Source organism: Alexandromys fortis, unplaced genomic scaffold (assembly GCF_014885135.2).
Source record: "Alexandromys fortis isolate MF-2015 unplaced genomic scaffold, M_Fortis_MF-2015_v1.1 scaffold_126, whole genome shotgun sequence".
Classification (NCBI taxonomy): Eukaryota; Metazoa; Chordata; class Mammalia; order Rodentia; family Cricetidae; genus Alexandromys; species Alexandromys fortis.
Window position 1 is genome coordinate 329,868 of NW_026068018.1, and position 13,557 is coordinate 343,424.

The 13,557-nt window shown below is 36.2% G+C and overlaps 1 protein-coding gene and 1 non-coding gene across 13 annotated transcripts in view; both read left to right on the top strand.

Annotated features, from left to right (window-relative positions):
- Nucleotides 1–13,557, top strand: part of Swt1 (SWT1 RNA endoribonuclease homolog) — a 77,620-nt gene that overhangs the window by 21,387 nt on the left and 42,676 nt on the right. For all 12 annotated transcript variants that reach the window (XR_007595517.1, XR_007595516.1, XM_050162900.1 and 9 more), the window contains 7 exons: nucleotides 868–927; nucleotides 2,730–2,856; nucleotides 3,866–3,952; nucleotides 4,550–4,738; nucleotides 7,165–7,258; nucleotides 10,338–10,483; nucleotides 12,751–12,914. Coding sequence is in view for 10 of the 12 variants with exons in the window: in XM_050162900.1 (XP_050018857.1) it covers nucleotides 868–927; nucleotides 2,730–2,856; nucleotides 3,866–3,952; nucleotides 4,550–4,738; nucleotides 7,165–7,258; nucleotides 10,338–10,483; nucleotides 12,751–12,914 (867 nt within the window). In the remaining 2 variants the exon portion in view is untranslated. The remainder of the gene's footprint in view (nucleotides 1–867; nucleotides 928–2,729; nucleotides 2,857–3,865; nucleotides 3,953–4,549; nucleotides 4,739–7,164; nucleotides 7,259–10,337; nucleotides 10,484–12,750; nucleotides 12,915–13,557) is intronic.
- Nucleotides 6,244–6,371, top strand: LOC126514206 (small nucleolar RNA SNORA65). Its single transcript, XR_007595525.1, has one exon. It is a non-coding gene; the product is annotated as a small nucleolar RNA SNORA65 (small nucleolar RNA).

Sequence of the window (13,557 nt, forward strand, 5' to 3'; positions counted from 1 at the left end):
AGTTATAAGCAGTTCTGATTATTTTAGCTATCTTCCTTGGCACTTTTTAGCTTAAGAAAACCTTAAAGAAATTTTAATTATATTTAAAGTAAGAGGGAGATTTTGTCATAAAATATTAAAAGTGCTGGTACAGAGTTGGAGTTTATGGAAAGGTTTTTTTTTTTTCATTCTCTATTAGAAGACAGACAATAAAACAGATTTCTGGTGCTCTCACTACATGTAATGCAACTCTGTGGTTTTTGGCCTTCTTAGCTGTTATACAGTCCTCAGATTTCTTTGTTTTGTTTTGTTCATCGGGTCACTTTTAGAAATGGCTCAGTGACTTCTGCACTTGGTTTTAGTGAAAGGCTGTGAAGGAATCCAGTGGTTTCTAAATAAAATTTTTCTGCCACTGAAAACCTGCTTATTTGTCTTTATGTTAGCATATAATTCTGTTACTGAAAGAAGAATATTTAATGACTGAAAGCCCTAAGGAGTATGACTCACTTTTTATGACTTGGGAGAACAGGTCTTTTCTAGAGGTGATTTCTCATACAGGCGCAGTTTTCTCTCTCAGGGTGTTTATTAATGTTTGGAAACATTTTTCTTTGTCAATATGGTGGGGGCTGGCAAGATGGCTCAGTAGATGAAGGCAACTTGCCACCAAGCCTGATGACTTTGTTTTGATTCTTGGGACCCACACGGAGGAAGGAGAGAGCTGACTCTGCCAAGTTGTCCTCTGACTTACACACACAAACATAAATACATGTTTGTTGTTGTTGTTGTTGGGGGCAGGATGAGTGTCAGTTCTAGTAGCTGACTACTTGAATCCAGTGACGCTGTTATCCACCACATAAGGCCTAACTCAAAACCCTTTTCTCATTTCAGGATTTTGAAACACCATGTTCTTCAGTGTCATCTGAGAACATCCAAGATACAGATGAAGAGGTTACTGATGCACTTATTTTGTTTATTTAAAGAAATTCAAACAGTTCATTCCCTCCCTTCCTTCCTTCCTTCCTTCCTTCCTTCCTTCCTTCCTTCCTTCCTTCCTTCCTTCCTTCCTTCCTTTCTCTCTTTCTGAGTGTGTGTGTAAAGCTGTGCAACAGGGTCTTATTATGCAGCCTAGGATGATCTCAAACTTGTGATCCTCCTGACTCGACCTCCTGAATGCTGTAGTTACAGTTATATGCCAGGATGCCTAGCTAAGCAGTTGCTACTTTTAATAAACTATCTGTAAAAAACAGTATGAAAATAATGATGTCTCAACTTAAACTCCAAAAGAATTCTGTATATTGATAGGAAGATCAGTCTGTAAGTTTTAATTAGGTCATCAAACACCATTCGTAGGGGCTAGCGATGCGATGCAGTGGTAGAGTGCTTGTCTAGCAGTATAAGGTTCTCCTAGCGTGGGGTGGTTACTGGGAGACTTTGCTTTTGTTTCTAATAAGCTACTCTACTTTAGACAGAAGGTGGTGTTCATGTACCACAAGTTAAATTTATTTTGACTTAATGCTATGCTTTTGCATATTTATACCTAGACTTGCCAAAATGTAATGTGACACAACCTGTTCTTCATTTTTCAACTCAGCAATAAGATGAAATTGTTATTGTCAAATAAAAGTCCACAGTATTTTATCTTTTTGCCTATTGCTATATTTTCTACCTAAAATCTTCTGATTTATCTTTATAAGGTTATTGTGTAAATTTTATGTTGCCTGAGTAAATTAAAATTCACTAACATTTTGCACTTTTCTCTTTAATATTGTTGATAACTTTTATTTGTAATACTTTTTTCCTGTTTTATGAGTCAGTGCCCCTTGATAAAAGACTTCTCCTGACTGCTTTAAAGATAGAACATATTCTTGTTTCTTCTTCTTTTTTTTTTTTAATTTTAAATCAGACAGTTTCTCACTTTGTGACTCAGGCCTTGTTTTTGCTGTGTAAAGAAGGCTAGCCTTGAATTGAACTCATGATCTTCCAGCCTCAGTCTTCCGAGTGCTGAAATTGTATGTGTGTGATGCTATGCCCAGCCATATTTAATTTTTTCATATCAAAATAACCATCAGAGAAGTACATGTAAAATGAAAAGGATCTTAAGATTTATAGTGCAGAGTCAACGGGATGGCTTGGGGAGTAAAGATGTTTGTGTACATTCATGCCTGTGTTGCCCCAATGCAAATAAAATTTTAAAGTATAATACAATTAATAATAAAAGATTTAGCTTATTTAGTTTCTGATAGAGGATAAACAATATTAGAAGTGTCAAGGACATTGGATGAAACATTTTTGGTTTTTAATAGAGGTAGGGATTGAATCCAGGGGCTCATACATGCTGGGCAAGCTCTCAGCTGTCGCCTCAGTTCGCACTCAGTTCACACACATTAAGATAGAGAAAGCTGACTCTTCAAAGTGAGATGAAATAGACATGACTGTGAACTTATTTTGTTGTCTTTATACTGGGTTTTAGGCAAGGAACTTTACATGACTTAACATTAATTATTATATAACAATCATAAAGAAAATAGACAAATTTAATATTCTTTATAGATGGGCAAGTTCTAAAGTAGTAAAACAGTTTGCTTGCCTAAGGCTACAGAAAGGAACTGATTTTAAAACCATGTGGTTATAAATCAATATGCTTTATTCTGTTGTCTCTATTTCTCTAAGGTGTTTGTGATGTATTGCTTTCTTATTAAATATCTTTAGTAAGTAACTCAGATATTTCACTGGGGTCTTTTACAATTTAGATGCAGATAGTAGAAGAGCTCCACGCTGCACGTGTGGGAAAAAGTGTGCATTTACCTGTGGTTCCACCTTCCGGAGAATTAATGAATATGGAAATTGACTTGGTGGAAGATGATGTGCATTCTGCTGGTATACTCTGTTAATTTTTATGATCTGTGCTTTTTTTCTAAGAATTGTTGCACTAACATTCAGGTTTTACAGTGTACAGATGAAAGTGTTACAATGTGCTCATTTAAAATGATAATCGTGAATTTCTTATTTTATTAGACCATTAGACATTTTCTCAAGAATAATGGGGTTGGGGGCTGGAGAGATGGCTCTGTGGTTAAGAACATTGCCTGCTCTTCCAAAGGTCCTGAGTTCAATTCCCAGCAACCACATGATGGCTCACAACCATCTGTAATGAAGTCTGGTGCCCTCTTCTGGCCTGCAAGCATACACAAAAAAAGAATAATGGGGTTATGCACTGTCTTTTATGCTTGCTCTTAATTACAACTTTTAGTTCTTTTAGTCATATAAAAGCACTGATCAGATAGAAGGCAGTTTGCTTAACAGTATTATTTTCATGATTTCCTTGTTAATATAAATTTTTTTTTTTTTTTTTTTTTTTTAGATTTTTCGAGACAGGGTTTCTCTGTAGCTTTGGAGCCTGTCCTGGAACTAGCTCTTGTAGACCAGGCTGGCCTCGAACTCACAGAGATCTGCCTGCCTCTGCCTCCTGAGTGCTGGGATTAAAGGCGTGCGCCACCACCAACCGGCAATATAGTAAAATTTTTGATGCTGGGAACACATAATAACAGTTATTCAAAATACTGGACATGGTGCATGCTTGTTGTTCCAACACCTGGGAAGCTGAGGCAGGAGGGTTAGGAGTTCAAGACTATGTTGGGCTATGTAGAGTTCTAGGACAGCCTGTTCTTTATAGTCTTATATATATTCCTGTCTCAAATAAGGTTATCTAAATTAGTATGCTATATTGAATTCACTATAAAAATTATAGTACTGCCTCTTACTCTTAAGCTTACAAGACAGGTTTTTAAGTTCAATAAATTGTCTGTACTTTTATGATCCCCAAATTTGGTCATAATGTATTTTAAAGTGTTGTGAAATTCTACCTCTGCTCTTCTCCCTGCCACAGACAGAAAGCTTCTAATTGTTATTGACACAAATATTCTGATGAATCATCTTAAATTTGTTAAAATTTTGAAGACTACAGAGATACCAGGTATATATAAAAATTCACAGATTCTGATTTTCTTTTTGAGTTGATATTCTATATTAACAGCTGTTTTTTCTCACAGTTGTATTATATCATCTGAATTTTTTAAAAAGATATTCTAATCTAGAAATTTAAAATATACTTTTGGATGCCACTTAGCATATTTAAATTTTGATAAAGATTTGTTTGGGTGTTCGCTTATTATTAAAAGGAAATATCCAGTCACAGAAAAAAAAAAGAAATAGTTTAAATTAACAGTATGTAAAATTATTTGTTTATTGTGAAATTGTTTCAATTGCAAACCTTGATTATAGGACTCATGTTTGCTAAATTCATTCTTTTTGTAATCTGGTAGTTTTTAATATTTAAATTCTTAACATGCCACAGGATATGTGTGCCAGTTAGGGAATAACTTGCAGACAGCTTGTAGGAGTCTCCGTTTATCTTGCCACCATGTGGGTCCTCAGACTTGGCAGCAAATGTACTTGCTCGTAAAGCCATCAAGATGGCCTGGAGGCTGTGTACTTTAAAACTTCGACTTCTACAGAAACTGATGTAGAAGCTTAATGCATGTTGGATTCTAAGAAATCTTTCTGTTTTTAGGCTTTGACACACTTGTGTTAATAATTCCCTGGGTGGTTGTGCAAGAGCTAGATCGCATGAAGGCAGGAAAATTATTAAAACATGTCCAGCACAAAGCTGTGCCTGCAATTCACTTCATCAACGAAAGCCTCAGAAGTCAAGATAGAAAGCTGTGGGGTCAGTCATTACAACTGGCATCCCAAAAACTTTGTAAGTATTATTGTTCCTGGGTGTCTTTATCCTTGATAGAGATTTGTTTAGGTACTGGCTTATTACTGGAAGGAAGTGATATAAAAATTAACAGTGTATAGTCCTTTAAAAAATGTGAAATGGAAAGGGTACTGTGTTAATTTTTGACTCATTTTGGGAGTCCTTGGTTTTGTCTTATTGTTTTTTCTATCCTTTCTTAGGCTGTGTTAGTATTTCACAGATATTGATTTTTTTATTTTTTTATTTTTTTTATTTTTGAGACAGGGTTTCTCTGTAGCTTTTGGTTCCTGTCCTGGAACTAGCTCTTGTAGACCAGGCTGGCCTCGAACTCACAGAATTCTGCCTGCCTCTGCCTCCCGAGTGCTGGGATTAAAGGCGTGCGTCACCACTGCCCGGCTACAGATAATGATTATATAGTTCCTTATGCATACTTGGCTATACTCTGGAACTTTAGATTTCCCCCTCTTATTAAATAATAGTTATTATGCATACTTGACTATGCTATAGAACTTTGGGTTTTCCTTTTTTTTTTTAAATTATTTATGTGCATTGATGTTCACCTGCATGTATGTCTGTGTGAGGGTGTCAGAAGCCCTGGAACTGGAGTTAACATACAGGTGTGAGCTGCCATGTGAGTGCTGGGAAGTGAACTCAGGTCCTTTGGAAGAGCAGCCAGTGCTCTTAACTGCTGAGCCATCTCTCCAGCCCACCCCCCCTTTTTTTTTTATAATGATTTACATTTTTCTTACTCCCTCTCCCTCCTTTCTTCTCTTGTTCCTCTCCTGTCTTCTCTCTTTAACCCGCTCTCTTCTTTTTCTTCCTTCCCTCCTCTCTCTCCCTACCTTCCCCCTTCTCCCTTCTTTCCTCTTCTCCTCTACCTTTCTCTGCCCTCCCTCTTTTCTTTTTGGTTTTTCAAGATGTGATCTCAGTCCAGGCAGACCATGAGCTCACTATGTAGGTGCAGATGACTTTGAACTCCTTACCCTTCCTGTACTCTGCCAGTGTATGCTGTTATGCCTGGCTCACTTTTTGCATCTTCTGGCAAGGAGTCATGTTTCCTTTCCTGTACTTCTCTAAATGCAGTGTTTTAGATGTTAAGGTAAAACAGATAACAAGAAATTTAGTTATAGACTGTGATGTCTGGATTCAGAGTTCTGAAGATACTGTTTTCCTGTCTTCATTTTATTGAATGAGTTTTCTGTCTTTCAGATATGTTTTAAAAAATAAAAGCTTGGACAAGTTTTAGCTTTTCAGCAAAATTGAGCAGAAGTTATAGAAATTTCTCATATTCTTCCTATTCTCATGCATAATAATTCTCTTATAATCAGTACTTCCCACCAGAGTAAGAAATATATTACAGGGGGCTGGAGAGATGGCTCAGAGGTTAAGAGCACTGTCTGCTCTTCCAGAGGTCCTGAGTTCAATTCCCAGCAACCACATGGTGGCTCATAACTATCTGTACTGAGATCTGGTGCCCTCTTCTGGCGTGCGAGTATATATCAAGGCAGAATGTTGTATACATAATAAATAAATACTGGTGCAATCCAGTGGTGAGCTGATAGTAAGCCCCAGCTTTAGGAAACAGGGTTGTTCTCCATGTGGATGACTCTGTGCCGAAAGCATGGGGACAGCTAGAAGAAAAAGAAAAAAAAAGAAAAAGAAATAAAAGAAAAAGAAAAGAAAAAAAGGAAAAAGAAAAAAAAGCAAGAAAAAAGAGAGAGAAAAAAGAAATAAGTCTTTAAAAAAAAAAAAGAAATATATTACAACCAGGTGTGATGGCTCCTGCCTTTAATCTTAGCACTTGGGAGGCAGTTGCCTGCAGATCTCTGTGAGTTCAAAACCAGTTTGCTCTACATAGTGAGTTCTAGGACAGCCAAGTCTACAGAGAGACCCTCTCTCTCAAAAGACCAGAAAAGAAAAAAGAAATGTATTACAATCAGTGAACCCACTTTGGCACATCATTGTCGCCTAGTTTACATTGTATGGGTTTGGAGAACTATATAGTGACATGTATCCACTGTGCTGGTATCAGAGTAGCTTCATTGCCTTAAAACCTACATAGTTTTAATGTGTAAATATTGCCTAGATTACTCAGGTGATATCCTGATTTCTTATCTTTGTGTAGGTGAATTTTTCTGATGTGTGTGTATACATATTTGTGTGTGCGCACTTGTACATGGGAAAACACAGTTTTGTTCTGAAGAAACTTATTTATTACCTGAACTGTTATCCCAGCCCTCCCTGCTTCCTCCCCAGCTTTTTTCCCCATTGCCTGGGTCTTATTCTGTAGCCCAAGCCAGCCTTGAATTTGTGACACTCTTCCTGCCTCAGCCTCTTGAATACTGGAATTACAGGCATGAGTCAACATGCTCAAGCAATGTCTAGATTTCTGATATACTTATTGACAGTTACCTTTCCATTTGCAGATGGATTGAGTGATGAGAACAATGATGATCGAGTATTAAAATGCTGTCTGCAGTACCAGGAATTATTTCCATATTCTCTTGTTATTCTGTGCACGTGAGTGTCATAGTCATTGTGTTTTTGTTTTGTTTTTTAAAATAATAGCTTATGGTAAAGAATTTTTAGAAATTTTATTCACCAAAGTAAGGAACAAACAATTTTCTAAATCTGCCACAAATCATACTCAGCTATTATTTTTTATGATACACGATCCCAGAGGAATGAGATACTAAGTAAATGAGCTTTTATTTCACTATAACCCATATACTACTCAGAACACTTTGAGGGATGGGAAGTTGATATCAGAATCTTAAAGAATTTTCCAGTCACAGGAGGCAAAAATTTGGTTATTTATTTATATGCAAGGAGAAGGTGGCTTATGTTACATTACCTTGTGGGTGCCTCTTCTGCAGTAAATTTGCCTGGGCTATAGTCCTAGGTCTATCAGCTATCAGCTGTATGACTCTCTACAGTTTTTCTAACTTGGCTTCTTTGTGTCTAAAAACAGAAGGATGAATATGTGCTTCATAAGGTTTATTAGGTAATGTATGTAAAGGAATTAGAGTAGTGCCTAGCACATGGTCAAATCTTTTTTTTTTTTTTAATTTTTTTAGATTGAGACAAGGTAGCCATGTAGCTCATGTTGGCCTAGAGCTCATATAACCATGTAGCTTTGGTTGGCCTAGAACTTTTTCCTTTTGGCTTTTTCAGACAGGGTTTATAGCCCTGGCTGTCCTGGAATTCTTCTGTAGACCAGGCTGGCCTTAAATTCAGGGATTCATCTGCCTCTGCCTCCTGAGTGCTGGGTTTAAAAGCATGAGCTACCACTGCCTGCCTAGCCTAGAATTTTTATGTAAAGCAGGTTGGCATCAAACTCATGAAGACCTACTTGCTTCTGTGCTCTGAGTAGTAGGAATAAAGGTATGTGCTGCTGCACTCAACAGGGCTTTTCTTTAAATGTTGATACTGTAAATGTTTAAATGTGTGCTGTAGAGGTCTTCTTCCAACTTGTACCTATTGTGAGGGTGCATGTCTTTGGCTGCATAGATAATGATGGTGATGATGTTACACTTGTTATCAGTTGCTGAAGTAGTAATAGGAAAAAACACAATAGAGTATACTATACATTATTTTCTTTGAAACCTTGGAAAGCAAATTTCATTTAAAGAGATGAGAAAGCAGACTCCTCATGAGATGAGGAGATCTGGAATCAGAATCCACTGCTCCAGATTATTTTAAGTGTTTCCCTTAGATTTACTATCTGAACTAACAACTTCAATTAATATCTCAGGTCTGTATGATTCTTCTAAGTTCCAGGCTAATATATTCACCTACTTATTTGATAGTTTTACTTGTATTTTGAAGACATTTGAAATCTATCATTATTAAAAAAATAAACTCTTGGTTTTTCCTTCTATTTATTTATTTTTCTCTCATGTATTACATCCCAACCTCATTTCCTCTTCCTCTTCTCCTCCCGCTCCCTAGCCCCCCCATCTTTGCTCTCCCCAGATCCATTTCTCCTCCATTTCTCTTCAGAAACGGACAGTTCTAGAGATATCAACGAAACATGGCATATTAAGTTGCTTTAAGACTAGTCATATCCCCTCATATTAAGGCTAAATGAGGCAACCAAGTAGAAGGAAAAAGGTTCCAAAAGCAGGTGAAAGAGTCAGACAGACCCTGGTCACTGTTAGGAGCCCCACAAGAATGCCAAGCTACACAGTTATAACGTGTATTCAGAAGACCTAGGTCAACCATATGGGCTCCCTGATAGTGAGTCCCTGTGAACTCTGGTTAGTTGATGGTGTGGACCATTTTCTTGTGGTGCCGTTGACCCTTCTGGCTCAATCCTTCTTTCCCCTCTTCCTCAGGACTCCCTGAACTGTGCCTGATTTAAACTATTAAGTGAGTGAAAAGTGCCATATTTGATCTGTTTCCAAAGTCCTATGCTGAGTCCTAGTGTAAAGAACATACTTTCATATTTTGTTCTGCTGGGTCTCTTTGTCTCCCTGCCACCACTCCACATTAAATCATGCTACTTTCCCCTTTACTACTCTTAACACTATCATGCTTTCTACTTCCTCACTCGCTGCCCTTATTGTTCTAAAAATTAAATGGTACTTCTTTATTTATATTATGAAGAATTCCAGCAATATTCAAAGTGAAGAATAAACTCCTGGGACTGGAAATATACTTGAGTGGCAGAGCTCTTACTAGCATCCATGAGGCCCTAGACTCAATTCCCAGTTCCAGAAGGCAGGGGGGAATGGAATCCTAATGTAACTACAACAATTATTAAGAGTCTGCTGTTTTTTTTCTGTCATCTGTATCTTTATTCACTCCCTATCTAGCTTGATTATTTTTTAGTTATTTGTTTTTGAGAAAAAAATGTACTTATGTTGGAATGCACAGATATATTAATAACTGTCAGCATATCAAATTGACACAGTAGCATGGTTCATATTTCTCTCAATATATAAAACATATTGATCATCCCAGAAAGTACTGGTATGCCTTTCTTCCCCCTTTTTTCCTTGTTTCTTAAGAAGATGCTTAGGAGCTGGAGAGATGCCTCAGCAGTTAAAAGCATGCACTCCTCTTGCAGAGGACCTAAGTTTGATTTTCAACCGGACATCGGGCAGCTTACAACTACCTAGAACTTCTTCACTTCCAGGGAATCTGACAGCCTCTCCTGGCCTCTGCGGGCACGTGTGCATGTGACACATGTGTGCATGAGCACAGAAGTACAAATATTGAATGACGGTTGAAAGGCACCATATGAAATTTATGGGCTATTGCTAGTGCTTAAAGAGAAGTTTATAGAAACTTCAAATAATCTAAGCTTTAATCTTTTTTTAAGTTTTATTTTTATAATTTTTAATTTTGTTTATGTATGTGTGGGCATGTGAGTATGAGTGTAGGAACCCTCAGATGCCAAGGCATCTGGTGCTCTGAACAAGCAGGAAGTACTCTTAACCACTAAACAACCCCTTTAGTTCCATATAAATGCTTTTATTGAGTTCATTTCTAAATTTCTAACCATTTTTAATGTTTATATTAATAACTTGTGTTTCTGAATTGACATATAGTTGATCTTCTAAAATTTTTTTTTTTCCCATAACCACACCTTCAGGGATGATAGAAATTTAAGAAGTAAAGGACTGATAAGTGGTGTGAAGTCACTCAGTAAAGAAGAATTGGATGCAGAGATAGTATCTTTAGCTCTGAACACAAGTGTGTGTCCTCAGCCTTGTATTTCTAAGCAACAGCTGAAAGCAGGTAATTTTACTACTAATGATTAGAAAGAAGTACCTCTTGTGCACTAATATTTTTGGAAACATTTAAAACTAATAATACATTTTTATCTAATACATTTTTAATATAATAGCAAGTTTAGAATACTTACTCATGTATTAAATGAAAATTATAAAAATGCAAAAACAAACATTACTATTTTTGCTGTTTATCTCCATATACTTTTACCAATTAATTTTATTTTTATTCATTTTCTCACATTTACTTATTTATAATCATTGTGGGCAGAACTTGTACCTTGCAAAATGTATCTTTTAAATTATTAATGGTTGTAGTAAGTATTCTTTTGAAGTGAAACTTTTTAATTTTTTGTAAAATTAGTTTCATATTCCTAATACTTTATTAATACAGAAAAATCAGATATCATACAATTCTAGTAAAATAATTTTTTCTTAAAGTTTAAACTAATAATTAAGAAATATAAGGGCAATACTGACTTTTTATTAGAATGATCTATTCTATGATTTGGTATTTGATGAACTACTACATTGCTAGAGAAGTCTTACCTCTACCAAGGCTGGGCGACTGCAAACTAAACAAACCAAGCCTCTGTCTCCTCTCATTTTATATGCCCTCTAGTGCTGGGATTAAGGGTGTACGATTCCCTAGTACTAGGATTCATGGTGAGGGACCATCACCTGGATTTGTTTCTGCATTTATCTTGTGTAGCCCAAAGTGGCCTTGGACTCACAGAGATCCATCTAACTCTGTCACCCAAATCCTGGGATTAAAGATGTCACCATGCCTGCCTGATCTGTAGTGGCTTTAGCTTTGCCTCTGGTCTTCAGGCAAGATTTATTTATCAAAATAATTAATATGCCACTACAACTTTTCTTTTTCTGGGGAACTTTCCTTCAGTACTTAGGGGTGCTTCCTGCTCTTTCACAGGACCAGAGTTCATTTGCCAACATTCACAAACAACTCTAGTTCCAGGAATCTGACCATTTTTTCTGGCCTCTTCTCTGTGGAGAAAGCAATTGTTGACTTTTTACATTAGATATACTTGTATATCTAAGTAATTGTATAAATATTAATGCACTCATATATACTGCTTTGTTCCCTTTTTGAGAATAGTGTGTCTTTGTCATGATATTTGGGAGGAATTACAGGATATTATAGTTGATGGTTTTTCAGGAGTAAACTTCAGTTTGCCCATTCCCTTAGCTGGTGTCTGTGGAGATGAGTCCCTCAGTATTTGAATTTATTGTAAAGAAATTGTAGTGACTTTTCAAGTATAAAAGGATAATGTTAATGAAATGGTAACAGCTGAACTTATAAAAGCTTATTTTAAAGGAGGTTGGCATGGCTGTAGATAAGCCAGAAACTTTGGTCATTTTAAAACACTTTATTGATATGGGTTGAAATATGTACCATTTTGGGGAAGAAAACCAATTTTGATGCAGTTGCCAGGTAGTTAAACAGAAAATAAGGCATTCTTATAATTATTCTGTTTGAAAAAAATAAAATTCATCTCAGCCCTGAGAAGAAATATATACAAAGTCTTTCCCCTAGCCAAGGAACTATTTGCAATTGATACCTGCTGGAATGAGAAAATCAGTTTTCTCCAATGGAATCTGGCTGAGTATATCAACCACACTCGAGAGTAGGCCCAATGCCCTGGAGTAGCTGACTAACTGTGTGTGTGTGTGGGGGGGGGGGCTTCTTGTTTCATTGTTTCATTTTGCTATTTTTTTATTTTACTGTTTTTTTGTTCATTTATATTTTTTAAATAATAAAAACAGTGCCTTAATGTTAAGAGATGGTCAATAATTAAAAATATGCAAAATGAGGCCAGTGACATGGCTTAATGGATAAAAGCACTTGCTGCACACACACACACACACACAAATAATAAAATTTATTTTAGTTAAAATAACATGGTTTTTTCATATTTCCATTTGAGTAAAAAACATTTTAGGGTTTGGGGGGTGTTGTTTTTGCTTTTTGTCAAAAACCCTAAGTGGGGACTGGGGATGTAGTTCAGCTAGTCAAGTACTTTCCTAGAACGAGCATAGCCCTATCTTTATGTTTGATCCTAGTACAATATAAACTTAGCGTGGTGGCGATGCCTGCTTGTAATTCCAGCACTGGGAAATAGAGACAAGAGGGTCAGAAGGTCAAGGTCATCCTCACTTACACAGTAACTTAGAGACCTACTTGTACTGCTTGAAACCCTGTCTCAAAACAAGAGATAACCTCTTTTGATAAAACCTGAAACTTTGTCTTTAAAGAAACAGCACCTGTACAGGAGACATCTAAGGAAAAATCTACAAATTCTGGATTGTCCATTGTGCTTGAGCACATTATATGTGATTTTGAAAAATCTCTTGGAACAGCTTTATCTTCAATATTAGAAACAGAAATGAAAATTGCTTTTGGAAATCTTTGGATGGAGGTACATAGTTTTATTAGTTGATATTTCTTTTTATTATTGATGATTGGTTATCTTAGAAGATATTTGTGTAAGTTAAAAAACTTTACAGTGATCCATATCACATTTTTCTAAGTTTTATAATAATTAAAAAATTTCAAATTGATTTTATATATTTATTTTGTTTTTTGTGTGTGCACAAGTGTATACATGTATGCAGGTATGTGTTTGCCTTGGTGCTCCTGTAGAAGTCAGAGAACAACTTGGCAGGAATTGATTCTCTCTTTCTGTCATAATTAAACCCAGGTTGTCAGACTTGGTGACAAGTGTCTTAATATGCTGAACCATTGCTGGCCTTGTAATAACTTTTTGATAATTATATGATGAATATTTCTTATAGGCTAGGTTTGTATAGTATTTATTTCACTTTGAACAGAGCAAAAGTTGATATATTAAGGAAAAATGAGAAAGAAAAGGTACTCCAAGGGAAGATTCTGTATTTGTTTTAAATTAACTAATAGTTGTTGTGCATCTACTGTGAATATTTGATAAATTGACCTCCTAGAGCTTAAATTGAATCCTTAAAGTTCTTGCACAAGGACTAGGATATAGCTCAGTTAGTAAAATGTTTGCCTAGCAACCTAAGGCTGCAGGTTTATTCCCAGTG